Source organism: Lutjanus erythropterus, chromosome 12, assembly GCF_056507025.1.
Source record: "Lutjanus erythropterus isolate fLutEry1 chromosome 12, fLutEry1.hap2, whole genome shotgun sequence".
Lineage (NCBI taxonomy): Eukaryota > Metazoa > Chordata > Actinopteri > Lutjaniformes > Lutjanidae > Lutjanus > Lutjanus erythropterus.
Genome location: NC_139328.1, coordinates 19,850,562 through 19,876,640, shown reverse-complemented (window position 1 = coordinate 19,876,640; position 26,079 = coordinate 19,850,562). Strand labels below are relative to the sequence as shown.

The following is a 26,079-nucleotide window of genomic DNA, read 5'->3' as shown; positions in this document are numbered from 1 at the left end:
ATTTTAAGGGACCAGTGTGTAGGATTTAGTGGCATCTAGCAATGATCTTGCAGGCTGCAAACACCTTGTCTCACCTTCCCCCTCCAGCACCTACAATGGTGAAGTGTTGTGACTCGTGAAAAACATGAAAGGCTGTGGTTTATCCATTCTTTGCTATTGTAGAAACATGGAGGTGCAACACGGCGGCCTGCATGGAAGAGAACCTGTGCCCTCTGTAGATAGAAATGTCTCACTCTAAAGTAACAAAAACACAACAATTCTTATTTTCAGGTGATTACACACTAATGAAAACATATCAATGTCATATTTCATTTCTGTCATATTCTGCCCATAAACCGTTGTAATTCTTAAACACGTAAATGTGACTAAGTCCTAATTCACAAATGGTATGTGACAATCACTTCGGCTGAATCCATTCCCAAGTGAAAAACTTAGCAAAACCAGTCTCAGATATCACTGGGGGGAATTAAATGTCTTTTCTTTCTCTTGTTTCTTTAATATTCTGTGAATGTTTATTCCAATTATTTACTGACACACCTTTGAAAAACTTTGGATAAAGTAAAATATTAGGTACAAATTGTTTCTTTAAAACATACTCAACAATTTAATGCACTTAAAAGTATCCATAAATAGCTCCTGTTGTGTTGTCGGGCTGCACAATTAATCATATTATTGAAATCACAATAAGGCCAAGTGCAATACCCAAATTGCAGAAGCCAAATTTTTTTTGATGAAGTTAAAATGTGACAAAACAGCATTATAATGAAGTGCTGTAAGTGCTGCAGAGATGCTCAGGCCTACAAATCTTGTTCTTATTTTAATTTCAGTTAATCAAAATGTTTTTTCACATCTTACTTTAATTTTTAGTTTGATTTTAGTTACTATAATAACCTTGATGTGATGACTTTCTGTATATACAGAGGACATGCCTCTATCTTTAAGTGCTAGTTTGCCCTCTGGTGGCAGATGATGTGAACTGCATCGTTTTTAAATCAAAAAATCACATGCAAAGTAGCAGATCAGCTCAGGACAGTTATACACGACACAAAGCTGTAAAAACGTCCTTATGAAAACAGCTGAATTACACAAAAATGTTAGCCAATAATGTAAAGAAAAGAACATGATTTATTTTTGTCTTGGTGCCTAAATGTTTGAGCGTGTGGCCCTCCTGTGTTTGATCAGATTGTCTTTTCTGTATTTACAGTTCTGGGAACCTATCAACACTGCAGAACAGCCCATTAATGCTTTCATGTGTGACTCACAACATAGTAAATGTGGCCTCCATAAAAGGTACCGATGCACCAATAAACGAGATGGAGGACAGAAGTTGGTGTAAACAATGCTCATTTCGAAGAACAATCAAAAAGGCTTTGCAAATGTTTTATGAGGTAGGAAATGTATCCCACATGTGTGTATGGATAGTGTGTTTTTAGTGGGAACACTGACTGTCAATAAAACTCAGAAGGCTTTCTTTAATTTAGTCTGTTCAGTAAAATTATTCATTCTTGACATGGCTGCAAACCATTTGCCAAAACCTACCCAAGAGCATTGCACTGTGCCACTATGGTGCACAAGTGTAGACAAATGTTAATTAAAGGAGAGACACAATCTGAACTATGTGAACTATGTCTTGTTTGTTTGTCTTCACATCTGTCTACTAAATACCACAACCACCTGTACAGTAACATTTCTGAGGGGGCTGTGGGGCTACAGCTGCAACTGGAAAGGTAAATAAACAAGAAATGTGTGAAGAAAAGACTAGAATAACCCTCAATGTGAGAAAGGTGTAAGAAAAAACCACAGTGACACCAATTCCTCCTCAGTCCTTTTTTTACTCAGTGTAAATACAGTATACATTACTTTATGATTTATTTATGACTCACCTTTGCTATTGACTCAGCCCTAGGCCCACTACTTAACTTTGCTGCAGAAGCTTAGGTTTTTGTCTTTTTTCAGCTTGTTTTCTGTCCTGAAGCCAGATCTCCTCCTTCATGAACCTCTCTTGAGGTCCATTATTGTTGTACTCTCGACATCTTGTGTTAGCTTTTCCTTGTGCACCACGAACAGAGTTTCAGGTCCGTGCAGCATTTTCTCCTTCTGCCATTTTGTCTCATCCCTCAAGGCCTCATTTGTTGGCATCAATCATCATGACAAAACAATGATCCCGCCTAACCTAACTCAACAAACTCCATCCTGCTGAGGAAGACATTGAAATGTGGCTGGAAGCCCCAGCAAAAATCTATCAAGTGGACCTTGAGTCATGATTTTTTTATTTATTTATTTTGTCAGACTACTCTTTCCAAGGTTATAAGACGTCAAAGTCAACTTCATTGTCAATTCTGCCATATACAGGACATAGAGGATTGAAATACTGTTTCTCTCAGACCCCATTGTTGGTAAACATACAAGTACTAAGACAACAACAAGGGTTCAAAAACACAGTGGGACATTAAACAGAATAACAGCCTGGATGGCCACATGACAAATCAATAACAAGTTTGCAAATTACAAAAAAGGAAAAGCAAACATTTCAGAACAGTCAGATTCCATAACAGACGGATCTTATTATGTTGGATGCAACATCCTCTGTCTTAAGTTCCAAACATTTTGTATAAATCTTGCAAAGACAAAGGTCTCCTCATTAAAAAGCCAACACAACGTCTCACCTTCAGACAAACAAAATAGATCAGGATTTTTCCACTGAATTTTTTCAGACAGATGGATCCTTATATCACAGTATACATGGCAATGAAACAGAAAATGATATTCATCTTCAACAACATCAAGATCACAAAGAACACATGTACGTTGCTCCACCAGGATACCTTTATATCTGACTACGTCAATAGCGAGAGGCAATATTCTTAACTGGACACAAAGGGACCTCTGTCCCCTCTTCAAAATTAAAAGTTATGTAATGTTCTGTGTAGAACCCCTCTTTGATTTGAACGTAGTTTCTGAGCTTTGGTTTGGACCAAATCTCTTCTTTCCGTTGTTCATTGTGAATCTTTACTAGTTTTTCTTTAACTATGTTTATATTACACTGCAAATTGTTCCTGAACATCTAATTTAAATCAGAAAACGAAAATAAGACAGAAACCTATTTTGCCCAAAGATGATTTTAAGTTCTATCCCAGTTAAAAATCTTTTTGGTCAGCCTTTCCTCCGACAAATGAACCAGGCGGTTCCAAAACCGAACTATTTCACATGTCTGTTTCACAAGACACCCATCCCATGTCCCCTTCAACAGCCCGCTTAGCAGTATATTTGTGAACCCCAAAAAAGCACCTCATGTCTGGAGCCTGAATAGCATTACTGTCATGTCTTTAAAACCCCACACTCATGCTGCATAAAATAAAACTGAGCCAACCACTGAATCATAAAGTTTTGAAAATGTCAAAAAACCAAAGTCGGGTCACGATTTCATTTTATACATTTCAGACCCTAAAGCTCTCCCTGCTGACTCTGGCAATTATGTTCTTCCATCGGAGAAGGTCATGTTTTCATTAAAAACAAAACCAAGATATTTGTATGAAGTAGCATACTTTAAGGGCCTTAATCCAAACTGAACTAGATATCATCTTAGATTTTGGACATTTTTATATCATAATATGGTTATGGATGTTGTCTCTCATTTTAAAGGCCACATTACAATACAGTTTTCTGAACTTACCAGACTGTTTTAGTTGTTCATTGTTTGCCTTTACCCACTGAATCATTTTATCCACATTACTGATAATTATTTATCAAAAATCACATTGTGCTAATATTTTGTTGAATAGTCATCCCTACAATATTACAATGTTATTTTATAGAAAATATGTATATCAAGACACACATAATATTTTGTGGAATAGCCTAAAAATATTGAGTTATTATTAATAAGCCATATCACCCAGCCTTAGCTTCGAGGAGACTACATTTTTCATTGAGAGAAAATTACTTTGTTTTTTCCTGTTATGATTTCAGTGTGCACACAGCACCAGCCTCAGGAAGCAGCAGGTGATGCAAAGAATCATGGGAGTAAAGTTAAGAAATGGAATTGCCATTGTGTTCTTTTTTATTCTATATGTTTTCATGTATGAAAAGACCCAAAATGAACACTATAGGAGGTGACTCAATTACTATAAGTTACTATAATCATTTAAACAGCGTTTGTATTGGAATGATTCTGTCCCAAGCTTTTTGATGCGTAAACACGGTTGAGCAGTAGCCATGATCACTAGAAGTGATTTCCACTGTACTGCAAATAGAAAAGCACAAGTGCACAAAGAATTTAAGATTTTACAAGTTAACGGTTGGGGAACAAGGTACACATAAAGAACAAAAACACAAAACAAATCCTGTAACGACAGAAAGGCACACATAAAGAACCAGAACTTTGATACTGTGAACTGTAATGAATAATCATAGTGCAAATAGAGATGAACAGATCCTATCAGCAGTTTTTTTTTGTGTCTGTAAAGTGGTTAGTCGTGAGAGGAAACTCACCTTATTCATACCTATATTTTAATGTTTTGGGTTTGGTTTGGTTTTTTTGTTTGTTTGTTTGTTTGTTTTTCTGTGCCACTCATTGCTACCTTTTTATCATTTACAACATGGTAGGTTGGGCCAGTGGTTGGTCCATGAAAAGTTTTCAGATTCTTTAAATTATCTTTTTTTTCCAAATATGTGTCTGTTTTTTTCCACTTAGAAAATATTGATATTTGATCTATATGATGACTAAAGTACGTTTAGGGATCCTTGGTTGAAAATAAATTTAAAACTTATGGGTCAGGCTATTTAAGCAAACTTTTAACTGTTCCTTGGGGCTGGCTGAAACGTGCTCAATAAAGAAATAAAATTAAATTAAATAAACATAATGGCAACCATGGACAGTATCTTTGTTTCTTACCGAAGGGCAGAGGAGACAGCAGGGGGGTCGCTCACTCACTGCATCAGTAAACGGTGGCAATGTGCTCTCTGCCACTGAAAACATTTCTGCCTCAGCTCGTATTATCTGCGCGGTGGGTTGTGGGTGTGTGAGCGTCGAAGTAAAATGGCGGACTTGGCAAACGAAGGTGAGTAAGTGGCAGTATGAGAAAAACAATACAGCTAGTATGCTGATATGAACGGCGCCTACACATTGTCTGCACATTTGATAACTGAAATGAAGCTGCTTGGCCGCATGTTAATCGTGAGTTCAGGTGAATTATGGCTCCGCGGCGTTCACAAGACTATAACGTTAGCAAGCAGGCTAACAATGCTAACGGATGGGCTGTGGGTAATACCTGGAATGCCTCGGAACGCCCTCGAACGCTGCCTGCCACTTAGCTGGCTTACCTGCTAACGCTAGCACCCGGCTATTTATAGGCTGTATGTTGTGCCATTTTTGTGGGGAGCTAAAAGATCTAATGTGAGAATAAACCAAAGCTTGCTAGGCCAAAGGGGACAAGTACTGTTTGTAACAAAGCTAATATGAAAGGTGCTAGTTAGTTGATGTTTTTATTGATAGAAAACGTTTACAGTACGACATCCTTCTTATTTAATGTAGTTAGCGCTCAGTTGGGGGATTGACGTTCATTTAGGCGCGTAGAGAGAAAAACGTCAGCCAAGAGAGACAATGCTTTGATTGTAATCGCTGCTTCCTTTATATTTTACATGTATTCCACTCAGGCCTGTTTGTCATTATTATGATATATAAACTATGCTAGAGTTCAGTGTGAATCTTGGTGTCATTGCTTGTCAGGCGAGATGACTCATGCGGGATGGAGCGCATTAGCAAGCTAACTATAGCCAGTAAGCTAAGCTACGTTCGGGGCTTTAGGGAACAACCGGTGGCGCCGTCTATTTGCTGGAAAGCGTCAGATAGTGTAAATGCTAGCTGGTTAACATAAGCCGGGAACATTTCGGGCTGATTGAATTTCTTCACTGAATATCAGCATTGCATGCTGGAACTCTTAACATTCATTAGCCAGAATAGCTGACTGCAAGCTGCAGAGAGAAACAAAGCTGGATGTTAAATATAGGTCACACAACATGTCCATGTTTTCTGCTATTGAACGTGTTTCATATACAAACAGCTAGTCTTAGCAGTGAGGGGTTGTGTTAGAGATGGCGATTGTCGGTTCAGTAAACAATTCTTGCTGTGTGCTGTCGGCTGTTTGGCTGTTACCGCATGTATTTATGCCTCGGTAAGGCTCACAACGACAACGATGCTACACCTGCTCAGTGTAATAGGCCCAACCCAGACAGAGGAAAACCTTTGTCTGCTAACGTTATAGGATTACACCTCACAGAGGTTACAGTGTGAAGGTAGACGCATTAACTGGTGAGGTGACATCAAATTATTACCTGGCTTGACGGCTGCCATTCTTGGTTGATTATGACAATAGTTTATAGTACCAACAGCATTTATGGTCGTGAACTGAATGAAACAGACTTTTTTGATTACAGTTTCTGTTTGGCCAGTTGTATTGACTAAAAGTTTGGTTGATATTTCCCTGAGTGGAATATTGATAATGCACACTGGTTCACATAAATATCTAATCCAAGTAATTGAAATATTAATGCAAATCAATGTCCAATATCAATATTGCACTGAGGGAAATATCAATTTATAACGTAGTGTGCAGGATGAATTCATACTAAACTGTGCGGTATCTCAATTTCAAAACTATGTGCAATAGAGTTAACTAATCTGTTGGGTCTGTTTCATGTTAATAATGTTCGTATTGTTTTATTCTCTCACTGTCTTACTTGCTTATACAGTTATTATATCTTCTTGTGTACTTGGTCTTGCTTTTTTATTGATGCTTCTGTTATTACGCTGTTCCTTTGCAAATAAATTTCCCTGTTGTGTGATTAATATAGGACTATCTTGATATAAGTTTTCAATTTATTAGGGTATTTACATTAATTTCTTTTACTTTTGGTCTTATTGTTTGGTATAGTCAATGTACTGTGATCTTGTTCTTCCTAGTACTCCTAATAGGATTGCATGATTAACTGTAGTATAGTCTAATTAAGAGTTGATTTGTTTTGTCCTGCTGACATTGGCTGAAATTACACATTTTTCAGCATGATAGAAATGTATTCTCTTGAGTCACTGGATTGTTCACACACTGACCCAGATAAATCTGACATTTGAATAAACTGTCAACAGTTGTTTTTTACTTGACTGAAAGCTTGACCAAAAGTATTTCATAAATGCAGGCACTGTAGGTCTGTGAAACAAAAATGTTATCTTAATTATTTTCTGTAGGGATGCACAATTTTCATATAATATAACTGTAGCATGTAATTTATGGACACCTGAAGGTAAGAAAGGCTCAGATGTAGTGAGCAAAGATGGATGATTTAATATATCATAGCTCTCACCAAACCAAATTTAACTGACAATCACTATTACAACAAAAACAAAGAACAGTTCTCTCTTTAATTGGCTGATAACTTATTGTGCATCCCAAATCGTCTATGAAATATAAGATCCATAAGTGCACCTTGCCATATTTTGGACCACTTTTGAAACAGTGTATTAATACCTGTTTTGTGTACTTCTGAGTAGTAGAAATTTGTGTTTGGTTTAGTGGTTGATGATTATTAGTACTAATGCTCATAACCCTCTAGTTTTATCACCACTAAGGGGTCATTGCTTTTAAGAGGAAAAAGTTGAATTGAAGAAGAACCAAACAGACCAGGTTGTTTGCATGGATGACTAGCCTACATCTTCTCTTAACAGACAAGCCTGCCATAGCGCCTCCTGTGTTTGTTTTCCAAAAAGATAAAGCACAGAAGGTAAGTTTTTTTATGTTATTGAAGTATTTATTGAGGCTGAAGACATATTTTATAATTTAGCAGACTTTATTTATACTGATATTCAATCTGGAATACAATCTGAAAAGCTTTTGAGATCAAATCATTCACCATTAGCAGAGCTGTTAAAAAGGCTTGATGAAATGTCAAAAACTGTTGATATCATGTTAAATACATCTTGCTTGAATTGATACCACTTTTCAGTGTTTTTCATTATTGCAGCTCCAGACTGCATACCACTGAGGTCAAGCAAGATGCAACCTAGTGTTATTTTTTGTGATCTTAGTATTATTATTATTTTCTTAAATAATTTGAATGACTATGACTACTCTTTTGAAATAACCATGGACTCAAAAAACACATTGCGTTTTCTTGCAGCGATCTGCGGAGGGTTCAAGTGCAGAAGATGGAGAAGGTTAATCTAATATTCTAACTAGCAACTTTCTTTATTACTATTATTTTTCCACATAGATGTATTCAGAATGGAATATTATTAATATTTTGTTACTGTTTTCAGATTCTGATAAAGACGAGGGAAGCTATATCCCCCCTGTGAAAAGGGAAAGGACCTCATCGTTCCCACCCCCACATTCTGGTAAGGGCACGTGGTGACTAAGCAGAGCATTTGTTTTTTCTTGGTTCTTGCTTGTGGTGTACACATTGATTTGTATGCTGAGTGCAATGCCTGTTTGCTACTTTGCAGTGTCCAAGAACAATGTATTCATGCCCTCAAGTTTCTGCCAGTCTCCAACTGGGAACTCTGACTCTGAGCCAGGTGAGGCATCTAGACCACCGTTAGTTTCTCTCAACAGTTTCAAGCCCCCCTGCAGAAAAACTTTTGTTTCAGTGGTCAAACATGTAAATTGTTCAGTTTAAGGCCTCAAACACAAAGTTGACTGAGATTGGTAAACAATAACTTTTGCATGGGTTGTACGACATAAATAAATTTTGAACCTGTTTGTTTTCATGAGTCATGACATCAGTAGTTGCAAATAAGATGTCAGTGAAGTTTTGCATATTCCCTCCTTACAAATGCATCCCCCTCACTATGACCAGCTCTAATCTAGTCATATGTAGTCATTTTATTTATGAACTAAAGCTGTAAGTTTCTGCTGTGAAGGTCGTACGCCTGTGCGATATACCGGTTTGTACGGAAAACCAGTCTTTATTTTCATTATGATATTAATTTTTTATATACTGCCATACCGGTGAATAGCCCAAATATCATCCGGAACATGCGCAGCAGGAAAGTGTTTCAGTGGGGACCCATTTCACTGCTGCACCACAGATGTGCTTGCTTGAGCGTGTGCACTGGTTGCCAGGACGATTGGTTCATACGCGCTGGGCGAGAGGGGCTGCCGTCTGACAGTGCCACAGCCCCGACTAGTGGCGTGCGGCTACATAAAATCATAGAAGCAACAGATAACTGGCATCATGCATGAATGAAGTATTGATAAATATTTTAAATATTATATTTTTAAATATTTTAAACTACTAGTATTTCTGGTGCCGACTAGCGTCGGTGGGGACGTTAAATCGTATAGTCGACGTGTTGCAAAAAGAATACACAAATATACCTAGCAGAGAGGTTAAGCCTACTTGTTGCATTTGTTTGGTAAGTTAATTGTCAGCATTAAATGAAACAGAACTTGCTCATGCAAAGGTTCTCAAAATGCCCAGTAATTCAGAGAATACTTTCTTTGTTGTGGGAACTTTATGACCTTGTGTGACCCATGATCATGCCTGTACATAATGTAGTTCTGTTCTTGATTATGACTGAATTACCAAGTTCAGCTGGGAAACAAATTCATAGTTTACCCGCCAAATTTATGATGTAATGTTGGCAAAAGTTGAGCTTGATATTAGAAACTACTCAGGGTTTATAATTATTATTATCATTATCATAAGATAGCCATAGTGTCATGTGCTGGTAGTTGGCTGCACCTTGTGTAGTGCTACTGAACATGTCAGAGGAATGGCGTATTAGGATTCTAAAACAATTATGTTTTGTGTTAGTGGGCTTCATTACATATTCTGTACACCTAATATTTATATTTTAAAAAAGGAATAAAATATGGATTCCATCTGTCTCAGATTTTGCAGTACACGTTGGTAGGTTTGGTTAAGTTCCAACCTAAACATGCATGTACCAAATGAGTTAAGATATCTTGCTTGTGCAGGCAGAATATTTGTGTGGTTCACCTTTACCCTATGCATTGGAGGGAGAAATGCAAAACTGTTTGGAATAATTTGTCAATGAGATATTTCAGTCTTAAATTTTAATATAATATTTGAATTTGCACAAATGTACATCATGTAAAACAGAACGAAATTCACACTGTAATACAGGCAAAATAAATAAAAAAGAAATCACACATTGGCTGAAATTATAATATGCAGTTGGACTTTAAAACTGACAAAAACATATGTGTGTTTTTGTGGAGTATGACTTTACTGCTCATGATACTGTATGTCTTATTCAGTTTTTGCTTTGGATTTCATTGGTTGAATTCTTGTCTCCAGCTCAACTGTTTAGAGTTGGCAGGGGTGATGTCACCAGTTAACACAGCTTTACAGAGAGGAGGGGGCATCCACTTGAGCAAACAAACATGGCATAATTAATCATTTCTAGCATATTACGTAAAGCACTTCTTTGGAAGTGAAAACAAAGACGAACACACCCAAAATAAAAAAAAAACAAAAACAGATTGATTGTAGATCTTCTTGCATGTACAATTACAGCAAATACGGAAGGTCACCTGTACTGTAGCGAGCTTGTGATTTTGTTAATTTGGTTCAAATGACCTTTTCAAAAACTGTTTTTGTTTGCTCATGTGGCTGTTTTCTCGGTGTCAAGTGTAACTGAAAATTATACTATTTCTAAGATGAAAAGAAGGCCCAAGTTGTAAAAAAAATGTGTTTGTCATGGTAATGCTCTTGTAAATGTTTTTCAATAAGTGCTTACAGCTTTTTGCTTTAGCACTGATTAGGGCCAGGTCACGTCAGGCTAATAAAGCCACTGAGATGGAGTGGCAGAGGTAGAAATAGATCAGAGGCCCTAGAGCCTGCCATGTTACTGCACACTAGTTGGATCGCAACTCTTGAGGCTCTACAAGGGTTGCTGTGGTAACGGGCCCTGTTGTTAGAAAGGTGCAAAGACAGAAGGAACGTACCCTTTATAAGTTGCTGTGTGACTCTTAGATCTTTTTGTAATGTCTGCCTTCTCTTGTGCTCCATTTCACCAGAGGAGAAGCCTATGGGATTCCGTTTAAAGCCACCAACTCTCATACATGGACAGGCACCGAGTTCAGGTTGGTGTTTGAGGTCGATAGCCTGCTTCGTGTGCAGTTTTCTCACACTGACTTGATTGAAATGGAAAAAAAAGACTTGAACTTGAACCCAGACTTGTACCCTTTTACATGACCCCCTCTTTGAAACGGACATGGTCTATCTAGACTAGAGCTGCACGATTAATCATAAAATTAGAAAAAAAATTCACAGTCTTGATTCATACATCTGTGTGATCTCATTTCTAAATGAGATTATGCTGCATTAACATGACTTGACTTATTTGCTTCAGAACAATCTCGTTTGCTATATCAATCACACTTACACAGTGTAAAGCAAAACACACTGTTAATTCAACATTCACGCATACAACTCAGTCAGTGTTCTCTCATTTCTCCTCCTCATTCACAGCACTCTGCTTTCAGTCCCTGTAATTATGTGGAAAATTGACCACTACATGGCTCCAGTCAGAGAACAGAGTCGTCATCAGTTGGATTTCAGCTCTGTACTGCATATCTGTGACTTATTAGTGATAACCAGCATTAACTAAAAACATTTAAGGACTGTATATGAGATCACCATGTTCTCTGTGTGAATACTGTTTCAGTAACTACATTAACTGTGTGTTCACAGATAACCCAGCAGGAGAAGCTGACTGGGTTAGCCATTTAGTTTATCACTTGGCAAGGCTGACTTTGGAACAGGCTAATTACTGAAACAAGACTTTACCAATGTTACAGCAGTAGGATAAATATACTTAATATCAACAAGGCAGTGTAACATTATGAAATACAAATAGAGAAAAATTATTGTGCTGCATGAACCTGACAGTGCATCATCAGTGACTTCTGCACTGTAACAACAACAGAAACATAGCAGAGAATGAGTGAAAGGACAAGGTAGTGGAATATGAACACACAGTTTCAAAATAATGGTCCCCAAACATAAACATCTGAATGTGAAGAATTCTCAACGTTACATACATAAAATATGTTGTGTCTTTCAAGGGGGGTGTGGCGGGGCCCTAATCCAGACTTGGAACATGTAGACCCAGAATATCTCATTGTGTTTAAGAAGTTTAAAATGAGTTGGATCTTTTGCAGGCGTCCCAAGTCAGAAACCCAAGGAACAGCAACGCAGTGTCCTCCGCCCTGCAGTTCTCCAGGCACCGCCCTCAAAATCACACATAGAGTCCAGTGAGTGCAGCTTGGAGTCATTGCATTTTTTAATTAATAATTAAAACACATTCTCATTCGTCATTAAAATCTTTTTTCTGATAATTCATGCTACTAGGGGATGTTCCTGGCGACTAATTTCCCTGTCAAACACAAAATTTAATTTAGACTAGTCGACTAGTCTAACACTAAGAAAACACTCAGAAAGCAGTTAAAATTTAGCAGAATTTATTAATTTATAATGTGTCTGAAAAAAAAATACTGTGTATTAGGAGCTATTTGAAGACAATCAGTCTACAATCGCCAAATCGTGCTTTAAATGCAGCTGAAATGCGCGCTACTTTGCGCTGTGCAATACAAGCCTTACATATTAATGTACAAAACATGACAACAACTCACTAAACGCTTCACCTTTTCAGACCGAAGAGGGTCACAGTGTCTGCGGGTAAACAACCCGGAGCTAACGTTAGCTGCCAGCCTGACACACAGTGTGGCTAACATTAGCAGTGCTAGCAGCAGCAGCAGCAGTTCCGCTTGCAGGTTTATGTCTGTGGATGTGCTTAATGTGGGCACGTTTCTCCAGTCGAGGGAATTTATATCAGCTTATTCTTTCACAGTCTGCATTCATCTGTCCAACTTTGCTGATGTAAACATCCAGAGTTGCCAGGGCAACTGGGGCACACACATTAGGCAAGAGGGGCTGCCATCTGACAGTGCCGCAGCCCCAACTAGTGGCGGGCAGCTGCATAAAATCTTAGAGGCAACAGATAACTGGCATCATGCATGAATGAAATATTGATAAATATTTTAAACAACTAGTATTTCTGGTGCCGACTAGCATGGATGCAGACGTTTAATCGTATAGTTGACAAATCGCGCACATCCCTAGTGGATACTAGGGAGAGTTTTTTGCATTTGATTGCACAGGCTAAATTTCCTTTGGCACTGAAAAAACAGTATATTATCTCAATCTGTTTCCTTTCTGACTGTTCATTTAGATTCCAGTTGTGGAACCAACGGTGTGAAGAAGTCATCAGATGGGGCACCGGGGACCCAGTCCCTTTTCCTGAACAACACAGAGCACTCAGCCATTCTGGCCAAGTCACTGGTGAGGAGTGACTAAATCTCTGTTTATTATAATCAAGGGCCTGGAAATGAAACACAATGCTAGTCAGTTCAGTACAGTTTTTGTTCAAGGCATCAGAAAGTGTGGGAATACATTAAACTGTAGATTATTTACAGAATAGCTAAAAATGTATGGTTATTTTCAGGCTGAGTTTGTAAAGAGGAAGTATAATGAGTCTGGTATTCATTAAAAGTCATGCAAAATTCAAACATAAAAAGAATTGCTGTATTCTACTGTATTATTCTATTTTATTCTACTCTTAGTGGTGTTAAAAGTATTGTTGTAGAACTGGCATTTTATAGAAGAAGACAAATGAATATAAAGTTGACCCTGAGGCATGTTTTTGTTCTCATTTCAGAAACATGAAAATGAGGAAGATGGAGCAAGTGGTAACAAAGACGGAGGCGGAAGAGAGAAGAAAGAGACAGATGTAGCAATATCTTTTGTGTTTGGTCAGAATATCAAAGACAGAGCAAAGGTGGGTTCTTTTCCACTTGTCTTAAACCTGTTCCCAACACAGCCAATGTGCAAACATGAGGTGCAAACGTGTGACAAACAAACACAGATAAACAGTTAAATTTGGCAGAGGAGAGGCTTTTACACATTTGAGACGATACTCTTACTACTGAGTTGCCTTGTTGCAGTCTACATTTTATGCTTTCCTTGTGACTTTTATGTATTTCTAAACATTATGTTAAGGGTCTCAGTTCTCTTGCTAAGAGCGTTTCCTGTTACCTGAAAAGAGGTATATTTCCTGTAGGGTTTTGTACAATGTTCAGTATTATTTTGTATAATTTGTGGTTAGTCTGGAATTGTTGTGGCAGGAATGTTTTGACAAGATTTTGACCATTTGAAAATGGTGACTCACCGCTAGCCCACTCAGGATTTTCATTTAGGTGATTTTGTAAAAGATTTTTTGTCTCTCTGTAAGTTTAGTACATTTCTTTAAGCATAACTCGAAATTTAACATGTTTTTCCTTCTAGTTGGAAGAGAACAGTACAGAAGACAAGTCAAAGGATAGTGTGCCACTGGACTCTCAATCAGAGGGCACTAATTATTTCTTACAGTACATCTCTACCCCAAGGTAATGAAATTGTGTCCTTCGAATATTTTTAGCAACTCATCTTCATTCATGATTAACTTCCATCAACTCACTAATGTTTTTTTTCTTTCTTTCCTCTCCTTTCAGTTCAAAAAATGCCACAAACAGTACAGACAGTGGGGCAAAATTTGTCTTTGGGCAGAACATGTCAGAACGAGTTCTGGTGAGTTGAAGCGGTCTGTTGAATAGTGAGTCTACCTTACGCCACGTTAGAAAAGCTCCTAATGATTGAGCTTTGGACCAGTTCCAATGATCAGCTTTGTTGTGTTTTCAGAGTCCCCCGAAGGGCGAGTCCTCAAATGAGGAAAATAAAGATGTTTCAGCTGCCCCTGCTTCAGAGCCCTCATCACAGGAAACCACCCCAGAGAAGGGTAAAAGACACCAACACCACTGATGATTGAAAATATTTGATGGTTGGCTTGACTACCAGTAGTTTAAAGAGAGTTATTTGGCTATACTCCAACAAATGAAAAATACAAGACCTGGGACAGCAAAATAAGCAGTTCAGCAGAAATAATCACTGAAATATGTCCTCATCTATTCAACAGGTCTTTTAAGATGTACATAAAATGTAGTTAGGTGATTGTGTTTGATTAGCACTCCATAAAGAGCTGTGGGTGAAATACTACATGTGTAATTTGTGATGCACATTTCATACCACTGGTGATACATCCCACCACTTCCCTTAAAGCTGCTTAAGTTTTTTTTGTTTGTTTGTTTGTCTGTTTTTTACTCGACCCAGTCTGACTCAAACAACCAATCAGGGTTAGCTAACATGTAAATAAGCCAATCGCAGCAAGTCTGTATAAGTAAGCCCTGCATTCCAAATTGCATGCTTTTTACTTTCAGTGCATATGGCAGCTGCCTTCACAAAGCACATGCTGTTGCATTAAATATGGATATGGTTGAGACATATTACTTCCTCATAAAATTGCAGCATGAACCCTCTTGCCCAGACAGCTGTCATAAAGGATTGTGAATCAGAATAGCCAGAAAACCATGCTGGCTTACATATTGCAAAATACGACTGGATACAGTAGGACATCCTGGCATTTTTTGCATACTGCATTTGACAAACTGTGTACTAAATCTTTTTCTGACATATTAAATAGTATGGTAGTGTGGGCATTGTAATGCACAGAAAGGTCATTCAGGTTCTACAGTTGAGGACATGTTTATTTAAAAATTTCCCCAGGTGCTTTTTTAACAGAGCAAGGAATTTTCAACATAGCATTTCTGAACATACTAGTTTTCTTTAGAAAGTACAAATTATTTCTGTTTGCATACAATAGCATTATTATTTTAGAAAAAAACTAAAATTACCAGGGTCAATATTATTAGCCCCCTTAAGAACTGACCTTTTGGTTGAGCCATAGGATAAATCACTGTTGTGCAATGATGTACTTTAACTTTGCTCAAAGCTTGTAAAATCAAGTTAAAACTGAGGGTTATCTTCCAGTTTACACACAGTATAAAAACTTCAGTAAGGGTTTGAGCTGTCACTTGAGAAAGCATCATGACAAAAACAAAAGAAATCAGTTTAGACCTAAAAAAAAAAAAAAAAAGAATTGTTGATGTTCACAAAGCAGGATTAGGGTATACAAAGTTAGTCTGAACTGGAGTGAGAAGTATCATCAAGAAATTCAGAGAGAGCCACACAGTACAGAACAAGTCTGGCAGAGGTAGGAAGCAAAAGATTTCAAAGACTCTGGAAAGAAAACTTGTGAGAGATGTCTAAAGACCTCAGAACAACTGCCAAGACACTAGTGAATAACTTAGCCAAGACGGGAATTGTAGTCTCAAAGAAGACAATCACTCGAGCCCTGCACAAGAATGGACTGCGAGGTTGCAAGAAAAACTGAACTATGCTAAGGAGAACCTGGAGAAAGATTCTGCATACTAGAAGTGTGTCCTTTGGTCAGATGAGACAAAACTAGAGCTCTTTGGCCATAGAGACGTTGCTTATGTTTGGTGAAAGAAGGGAGAGGCGTATAACCCAAAGAACACCGTCCCCACAAACATGGTGGTGAAAGAATTATGCTGTGGGAATGCTTCCATGCGTCTGGAACTGGGAAGGAATCATGAAGAAAGAAGGATATGTGAAGGATATGTTACTGTGTCCTACACCAAGCCTTGACTTGAATCCCACTGAAAATCTATGGGGTGAACTGAAGACGAAGGTCCATGTCAGAAGACTATCAAATCTGGATTAGCTTGAGAGATTCACCAAAGAAGAATGGGCTGAGATTCCTCAGAAGAAAACAAACGACTGCAGGCTGTTATCCAGCAAAAAGGATACACAATTGACTATTAGCATCAGGGGGGCTAATAACTTTGACCCTGGTAGTCTTTGGTTTTTGTGAAATAATGTTGTTTCAGTGTGCAAAGTAAAATAATGTAAGAATCCAAAATAAAACTAGGATGTTTAGAAAAGCCGTTTTAAAAATTCCTAGCTCTGTTTAAGGGCACTTGGGAAATATTTAAAAAAAAAAGAAATTTTCATAGAGGGGCTAATAATTTTGTCTTCATCTGTAAATGTTGTGGTGTCTTTATGTCTTTTTTACCTCTGATTCAGACATAACTAGCTGGCTAGACCAGGCGTTTGTTTGGTAGTTACAACTATTGACACCCTTGCTGTTCAACTTAAAACCCGGCTAAATGTGCATGCGTGTTTGGTGTGTCATTTGGTAGGAGGAACTTTGTGGAGATACAAGGCAGTGAGGAGAGAGATGGAAGGTTTTGCATTGTTTATGTTCAGATTGCCCACTGCAGCTTTAAACTCTATTGCAGCTTTACTGAATCGACAGTCACCCAACAAAAAAGAGCAGCAGTAACTTTTGTAGTTACATCCTCCAGCACAAATTCTTGGATATACCAGTATATTTTGACATAAAAGAGGGTATTAATCTGCCCCTGACCATAAGATTCCCTGCATATTTACAACAAATGCAAATAACAACTAAACAGAAACGAGGTGCAGTACTGCATGCATTAGTTTGCTGAATCGGTTTACAAAGGCTGTCACTGAATACTTATACCCGTTTGAGAATGGCATTTCCTTTATTTGGTTTCAATTATGAACTCATACTTTATATGTGTAAACACAGTGGAAAGTTGTTGTTTTGTGGACAAGACCTACAAGGCTACAGTTTTGTGGATATTTTTGGTATGTTTCATTGTGTCTTTGTTCAGTGAAAATGAAAAGAAATTCAATATATCATTGCTGCTGCATGCATCGACATTTATTAATGTGGGCTTAGACCTGAAGTGCCTCTTCTCTGCAAATAATCTGCATCAGCCTGTACAGCTCCTGTGTTAAGTGATGTGGGGCTTTTCCTTTGGCACTTCTGGCTGTGTGGAGTCAAACCATGCCACGCTAATTTTGCATTACCAGTTAAAATGCACTGAGCTGTAGGTTTTGGCGATATCTAGTCTACCGAACTGGCATAGATGATGTCCACAGTGAAATATGGCCAATGTATGATTATATCATTGTTTGGTGAAAAATGACTTGCTTATACTGTTGTCACTGCCACTTCCCACTACCAGTGTGACTGCAGCATTAAGCAGCAATAGCCCTTTCTTAAAAGACACCCCTTGAAACAAATGCAAATGCGAGATGCAAATCTCTTTTAGCTCAGGTGATGCACCAAGTCAAGCCAAGCCAGCACATGTATATGGAAAAGGGGCTATAGAGTGCCAGCCTGCGTGTTTCATGATCACTCCTCAGCGCTGCCTAGTCTAAATTTTTGCAGAGAACGTCTATCTTGTAATGACACAAGTCAAAGATGAGTCAGATTGAGAGTTTCTGAGTCAGATTGAGAGTTTCTCAATCAGATGCATCTTTGATAAAATTCAAAGTAACCAAATGTTAACTCAAGCTAGTTGCGGATATCTCACCACTATGTTCTATCTCTCCAGTGAACAGCGTGTCAGAGTCTTTGGAGGAGTCTGCAGCAGCTTACACCAAAGCCACAGCCAAGAAGTGCATCTTAGAGAAAGTTGAAGTCAAAACCGGAGAGGAATCAGAAAGCAATGTTTTACAGGTAAAGGCCGCCTGTCTTCATTCAACACATGCAGTAAAAAAAAAATGGCAAAAAGGAGTAAAGTTTTTGTTTGTTCTATTTCTTATGCTTCAGATGCAGTGCAAATTATATGTATTTGAGAAGAATGCTCAATCATGGATAGAGAGAGGTCGAGGTTTGCTGAGGCTCAACGACATGGCATCAACGGACGACGGCACGCTACAGTCCCGTCTAGGTAAACACACCTTCAAAAACCTCCTGGGCATGAAAAAAGTAAATAAACAACTTGCTGTTAAGAGTGTGCACAGCCAGTTTTTATGGTTCAGTAATCAGATTGAGAAATACTTGCTTGTGTGTGGGTTAGTTTTTTTTTGTGCAAGATAGATATGGGGTGAAGAGATAACACTTATCAGTTAAAAAAGTGTAACTTCTTCCTAGTTGTGCTTTTTGTTGCTGTTATTATTACCCTGACTTTGAACACAAGGGGGAGCCCATTCCCCTGTTACAAACTTCTGTGGCTGAGACGCCACAGCAGGCTGTTAAATGACTGATGGTGGAATGTGGGGTATGAAGTGTGTGGTCATTGAAGAAGAAAGAAAAACATGAGGATGGAAGTCAAAGCTTTCCTTACATATTTTTCCAAAGATTTTTACTTTCTATTTTAAAAAACGGTGTTTTGTGTTACAACACTTGATTTCAGACCATAGCTTCTTGGTGGATAACATTTCTTATTGCTGTATCTGTACTGATGAACTACAATATTAACATCCTCAGTCACTTTGGAAAGGATGCCTGCTGGCACTACAAGCCTATTGTTATTACTACTATAAACTGTATCTGTTTTTATCTTTCATAACTAGGACTCACATCACTGAGATCATAGTCAGGTAGAATACCATCATGGACGTGTGTTTGTGTTTTAACCCCTCCAGTGATGAGGACCCAGGGCAGCCTTCGGTTGATCCTCAACACTAAACTTTGGCCCCAGATGCAGGTGGACAAGGCCAGCGAGAAGAGCGTACGAATCACTGCCATGGACACAGAGGACCAGGGGGTCAAGGTCTTCCTAATATCGGTATGTGACACCAAACACTATACTCAGTCTTGGGATGGATTTTAATATTTTTTTCCCCTTTACTATAATGCAAAAAGACTAAAGCCTAAATGCAGATTATACTTTATAGTTATACAATATCACTATTAGATGCTAATGTGGTCACAATACTTGAATTTATAATAAAATCATTCACATAAACCAGAATTGAACATTGAACAGAATTACTGTGATTTTATTAGGAGTGAAGTAATAAAATTGCAGTCACTCAGTTCACTGTGTGGTGGTTTATGCTGTTGATCTTACCTGAGATGTTCCTGTGACTATCGCGTGATCACTGAAACTGACTGTGCAGAGGGAGTTCTGTTTATTTATCTTTACTGGAATTTCTAACTTTGATACAATGCCTTGAAAAATCTCGACATTTTTGTTACCTTTATTTTAGATTTTTACTGAAAGATAAATTCTTTGTTTCCCCTATAATTGAAAAAAAAATGTTACTAATTCTTCATTCCAATGAGACCTTTATATTGAAATTTTATCTAAGTTTGTTTTCACAACAGCTAATTAATTGTGAGCTATGACCGGCGATGTAAATTGCATTACATCTTTAATGTTCATGTAGCACTCTGTTGTTCATATTGTTGCACTGTCAAGTCAATGTTACATGTATTTATTGTACTGCTGTCATATTGGTAAAGACTCTTTTCATTAGCCTCAGTAAGAGTTAAACTAACTGTCTCATTGGCCTAACTAGTTTGCCCTGTATTATTGTAAACACAGTTAACATGGTTTCAATGTGATATTATAGCAATAACATTAGTAGTTACTGCAATAGCTGACATTTAGTATTCACACAATGACACAGAGTATGCCAATTTCATTTTACAGTCCTTAAATGCCTTTAGTTAATGCTGGCTATCAGCTGACTTTGCAACACTTGGTACTTGTGAGAAAGTGCAGCTTATACTGGTACATCAAGATGTGGAAAATTAGCATTGAACTCGTTTCAGAGATTCAGAATTGATATGTGTTGAATAATCAATATTTCTGACAACACTACCAGAAACTTTAATTAGGTAGAGCTTGGACTTCTGCCTTAATATGTCAGATTCAGCTCAAACAGGGCAGACACTGAAAGCTTTCTCACAGTTCTTCTGCTCCCACTGTCAGTAATTCTGATCAGCTTGATATCTGTGGGAGCTGACTTGTTAGCTACCTGTCTATAGGAAGGGACAAAGATTAAAAAGCAGAATTAGCACGCTAATCAGTCGTCTCCAGTGGCGTCACCTTGTGAGATAATGCTTTGTCAAAAAATACAGCAAGCTCAGGTCAGTGAGCAGTCTTTTCATTTGATTGATCATTCTTGCAGAGGTGATGGTTGCACTACTACAGTAGAGTAGTGTCCTAAACCCAGAAATGAATTCGCAGTTTTGTACTGTCAGTGCCCTTGTCCCATGGTCAGTGGATTTTTGAATGGGTTTTTAGATGCCTGGCATTAGGTCTGTGATTAACGCAAGCTTGAAAGATTTTCAAGTTTTGTTCTAGGAAAGTAAATACATAAGTAAATAACCCACTTTGAATTTTGAAGCTTTTACTGGTCTTAGAAAAGGTGGTGGTTAACAGCTGGTTAAGTGAGACTACAGAGGTTGTCATGCACATTTAACGTCACCGTGCTGAACACTAGTCACTCAGTGGTGGTAATGTTTGTTTACAGTCAGCCTGTTACTTCAGGCATTTGTATTTACACTTCAAAAATCATAAAAGTGGGTTGCATCTGTGAAAGTTTTCTTGCTGAACAAAATGTATCAGTATCATAAGCATTTGTTTGCCACGGAGCTTATTTTCTGTATTGATCCAAAAGCCAGTGGACAAATCCCATTGCCTTTTGTGGAGGGAACCAGAGTAATGTTAACTTCCAGGGTGGCCTACAAAAACACGTCATCCATGCAGTGCTGTATTGCCAGAACCAGTTAGCTGTCATGATTCATGACAGTCCCATAAGCTTCAGTGGGTGCACACATGCACAACTATTGACCTCACAGACAATTTAGCAGATTATTGTGACTGCAGACAGCAAATATAATCAGTTTATTATGACTTTTTGAGTAAAAATAACATTTTCATGCATGTTGTAAAAACTTGATGTTCATGATTTAGACAATTAACACGTTTAAAATTTTTTTTTAAATTAAATTAACTGTACTTATTTCAAGTATTGTCTAGCCTTGCATCATATTATAAATCTGCAGCTAATGGCCTTTACCTCAACTCCAGAGAAAATCAGGACTTTAAGATGAGCTTATACTTAAACTGCTCCCTCTTTATATTCAGTAGGAAGCATCACTGTATTTTTCTTGGGGCATTGATTTGTACCTCTGACTTTTTTGTCCACTTTGTGAATGAATGTGAACAGCCACTTACTGTGTTTTGGGCAGGGCGGGGCTGAAGCACATTTATCATCCATTTGCATATTTTACTAGCATTTGGCTGGTGACTCTTGCTAATGTTATGCCCTGGTTGTATTCCAGAACTGCACTGGTTACATGTTGATGCCAGTAGCGTAATGTATGAGTATGGCTGTTGATTTCTTTCTCTTTCAATATGGCTGAGTGGTTTCTCCCTCTGTGTCTCTTTCTTCAGGGTAGCTCTAAGGACATAGGTCAGCTGGCTGCAGCGTTACATCACCGTATCTTAGCCCTGAAGAGCAGGGCAGAGCAAGAGGCTGAGACCCCAACAACAACCATCCCTGAGGCCCAGGTACCACAGTCCAACGAGGACGACAGTGATGAAGAAGACAATGCCTCTGCCTCAGCGTCAGCCTCCACTCCTGCTACGAGTCAGTGATTTTTATTGTTAGTGTTTCTGTGTTTCAACATTCCCTGGTTTACTTACCCTCAAACTAAATGAATGTCATGAAGTGTTTGTGGTGTTTTATGCTGGTTTTGCTGCTTTTCTGTTACTACAGCAATGGTTTGTTTTGTGAGTATATCACCCGTTCGTGAGAACTGGGACAAATCATGTCCTACAAAAAAAGGCCAGAAAACACTGTTGTCCCAGACAAGCATTCACAACTTCAAACAATTAGAAAAATGTGTTATAAGCTTTCAAATTTTAAACCTACTGATAACTGATAACATAGGTATAAAAATGTGCTATTATAATCGGCATTGTTTTAAAATGTATGTGTAAAAAATGTGGGCCTATTCAAGTTGTTTCCCAGATTTCCATTAACTCCCTCAGTGTTTTACAAACACATGACTTAAGCAGGCATAAAAAGGGTTAGCTGAACCCTAAGGACCTAGTCTCAAAAAGTCAAGTATACTGCTTAAGCACAAATAAACTGTCTATTTTTTGACAAATTCATTACATATTGTTGTCAAATGTTTCAGCCATAACAAGTTAACTGTGCAGACCTTTTAAATCTAAAATCTTATCTAAAGCTAAAGAAAAATGAACCTTTAGCAGCCTTTAAGAGTAAAATGCCTACTCACTACATGTACGATGCTATAAAATGACAAAATGGATCATTTCGTCAACTCTATAAGACGTGAGCTGCATCAGATACTCCATCTTACAGAGCTGACATCTATGCTGATGGAGGTGACAGAACTCTGCTCTCTTTAATAATTGAATATTGTGTTTGAAATTAATACTTTGTCAATCAAATGAGAAAAAGAAAAAAATAAGTAATTGCCCCACTTGAGCCACCCAGTCAAAAGAGTCTGGACATGCCCCTTGTATGTGATGTCAGCTCTGTCATAGAGAAGTTTTTCACTGTTATATTCATTATATATAAGTTCATAAGGATTTAGAAAATGAGTTTACATCAACAAAAAATGTCTTGATACACCTTATGTTTGTTCTTTGTGTCATAAATGATGTTATATGTTTTTATCACAAAGACAAACTACATTTTCAACAGAAATTTTAAGTGGGCAACATTATAATGGTATTTATTTCTTGAATAAGAACATATGAAACTTTCTGATTACACAGCTAATTAAATAATCTAGTATTTAATGGATTAAATGCAACTAAAATCATCAAACATTTCCTGCAAAATACAATCACTAGGAGGATGGCCTGTTACAAGGTTTAATAGCTAAGAGTTTGATCTTTTAAAATATATTTTCCCAGCATAATTGAAGAGTAAAAATCAAAACCCCCTCAAAACTGTTCTGTTTTGTCCCTACCCCTCGCCTACAAAACTCTTGTCAACCTGCTGTCACTTTGTTCCTGCAGGTAATTCAGAGGGAGGAGAGAGCCAGGCAGCAGGAAGCACATAGCGTCACTCTTGGACAGCCTGCTAAGATGCTGCTGTTGAGGCATTTTGCTGTAGGCATCTCCATGGACACCCCTTGACCAACATGGGTCCTCCAGACCAGTACTTTTGGATATTAGAAGTCTAGCTCCAGGAAATAACCCCTTGTGCCGGAGTGTCTCACCCAACTCGTGCAGTTCATCTTCTCTGCATTCAGCGTAATATCTGGAGTCGTTTCTTCCCTCCCTCTCCTGTTTTGTGTTTTATTTTTGTTTTCGAGTATTTTTTCCTCTCCCCGATAGCAAAAATAAAGACTTCAAAGCTTTGGTTTGGGACTTTTCTGCTCATCATATTGATGAGTGTAAGGGTGTTTTCCTCTACATTTTAAAGTATGGCACATGTTAAGACTGCAGTTTCTACTTTGGGACCTTTTTACTCACTCTACAGTCGTACCTCTGGACGCCACACATCCAGAGGAGCTTCATTCACAGTGTATTTGACCTAGTCATCAGTCCGTTGTTCCTACATCGAGTCCAACCCTCCTACCCCTCCCTCCCTCCCTCATCCCAACCAGTCCATGCGTTAGGTTTTGGCAAATGTAATTTATTTTGGATCGTCATTTTCATGAGGCATCTCGACACATATGTGCTGTTTGTAATGGCTAGCCAAGACCACTCAAGTTGTCATTAATAGCAGTTTCTTATATTTCCTATTGACCTATATTATACTGAATAAAAGACTGAAACAATGCAGTTTCTGCTAATGTGAGTTAATTATGTGACAACAAAAGAGTAAAAGGATTGACCTCAAATTTTTCTCTAAATTAATAAGATGTTAGTCATTCACTTTGTGTTTTTTTATGATTTCTTTTTTTCCCAAAGTAAGAGAATTAACTCATCAGTCTACATTCTGCATGTAACTGTTATTTCTTTTTTTCTTTTCAGCATCCCAAGGGTTTACTGTGTTGATACATTATTTTTTTATTTTGAAAATATACAAACCTTTTATCCATTTACATTTGGAAAACGTTATTGGAATGAAGACTTAACTTCATGTGTGGAAAATTTGAGTGATAACTGTAATACCTTTTGAATGTCATGTACATTTGAATATATCATTTAGTAGCGCACCATGTTTTCTCATCTCCTCCAACTGCCCCCTTTACAAAATAAACCATTTTGGACTGACATCTGGGGTTTGTCCTTCTGAAAACCTGATTTTCTGTGCAAAATCCAAACTTGAATCTCAAATTCCAGAGTAAGACATCACAGGAGTGTGTTATACTTGACGTTGATTGTCTTCTGTAGCTGTATTTAATCAAAACAACAGCCAAAGACAGGGAGAATGGTTCATCTGTTTTGTATTCATGTGGTGGATCTGGCCTACAGGTTGATGTATGCTGTGCTCTTTCTGCTTTAAGCAAAACTTGCTTATATACAGTATACACCAGGCACAAGGTCATGAATTTTTGATGCATGTACCGATCATAACAGCCTGACACAATCGTATACGTCCGACTGCCACTCCCAAACTCTCCTCCTTATCTGTAGTAACTGTAGGAAAGTGTCTTTCTACAGTGTCTACCATAAATGACTGCAGCTGTGTAGTGAAAAACCCCCAAAAAATCTACTGATGGACAGTATGAAAAATAAATATCAGCATTTTACATAATTTGTAGTGGTTTCCCCTGAAATCTTGCACACTAGTTCTTTTGTTTCCTCTTGTGATTTCACAAACTTGCAGAAATTTGCAACTACTGGAGAACTTCGCAAACTATTTATATAGGACTTTTATAAACAGAAGTTACAGTGCTCTGCAGGAAGAAGAAAAGGGGAAGAAGAGAAATAAGAGAGGACAGTGAAGTGTACAATGTGCAAAATGCAGAGAGCCAGAGAAAACAAACAGCGAAAGTATGATGACATTTAATTCTCAGCTCAGATCTTGGAACAGCCAGAAGTGATGATGTGAGCCTCCTCTCAGGAGTCAGAGGGCACAACCCAAGAGGGGCCTAAGCATGTCATAAGGTTGTCAGAGTACTGATACTGCAATACTTTTCAATATCGTATTGTTTAAAACAATGCAATACTGTCATTTTATCATTTTAGTCTTGGCTTTCAGCAAAACCAGATTGTTCAGTAGTTTTATTTGTACCAGCACTGTGTGCAGGTTAAGTTTTTTTTTTTTTTTTTAAAGATTGTCTGCCTTGGACATTATTTTTCTTTTTGCTGTGGTGTTGAAAGATGTTTTCAT

At 37.9% G+C, this 26,079-nt stretch overlaps 1 protein-coding gene across 4 annotated transcripts; it reads left to right on the top strand.

Moving 5' to 3' along the window:
- The first annotated feature begins 4,977 nt into the window (after positions 1 to 4,977).
- On the top strand, positions 4,978 to 25,018 carry ranbp3b (RAN binding protein 3b). 4 transcript variants are annotated; one of them, XM_084731864.1, is made up of 17 exons: positions 4,978 to 5,060; positions 7,763 to 7,776; positions 8,173 to 8,209; positions 8,312 to 8,389; positions 8,498 to 8,569; positions 11,040 to 11,105; positions 12,186 to 12,278; positions 13,256 to 13,365; positions 13,742 to 13,861; positions 14,368 to 14,468; positions 14,574 to 14,649; positions 14,761 to 14,857; positions 18,408 to 18,532; positions 18,626 to 18,746; positions 19,444 to 19,586; positions 22,209 to 22,404; positions 23,811 to 25,018. In XM_084731864.1, exons 1-17 carry the CDS (start codon positions 5,039 to 5,041, stop codon positions 23,852 to 23,854), a joined length of 1,515 nt encoding a protein of 504 aa, XP_084587990.1. In that variant the 5' UTR covers positions 4,978 to 5,038; the 3' UTR covers positions 23,855 to 25,018. The 4 variants fall into 4 exon arrangements, with proteins under 4 accessions (XP_084587990.1, XP_084587991.1, XP_084587989.1 ...); XM_084731863.1 differs by having other exon boundaries at positions 4,994 to 5,060; positions 7,721 to 7,776; XM_084731865.1 differs by lacking the exon at positions 12,186 to 12,278 and having other exon boundaries at positions 4,993 to 5,060; positions 7,721 to 7,776.
- Positions 25,019 to 26,079: the final 1,061 nt, after the last annotated feature.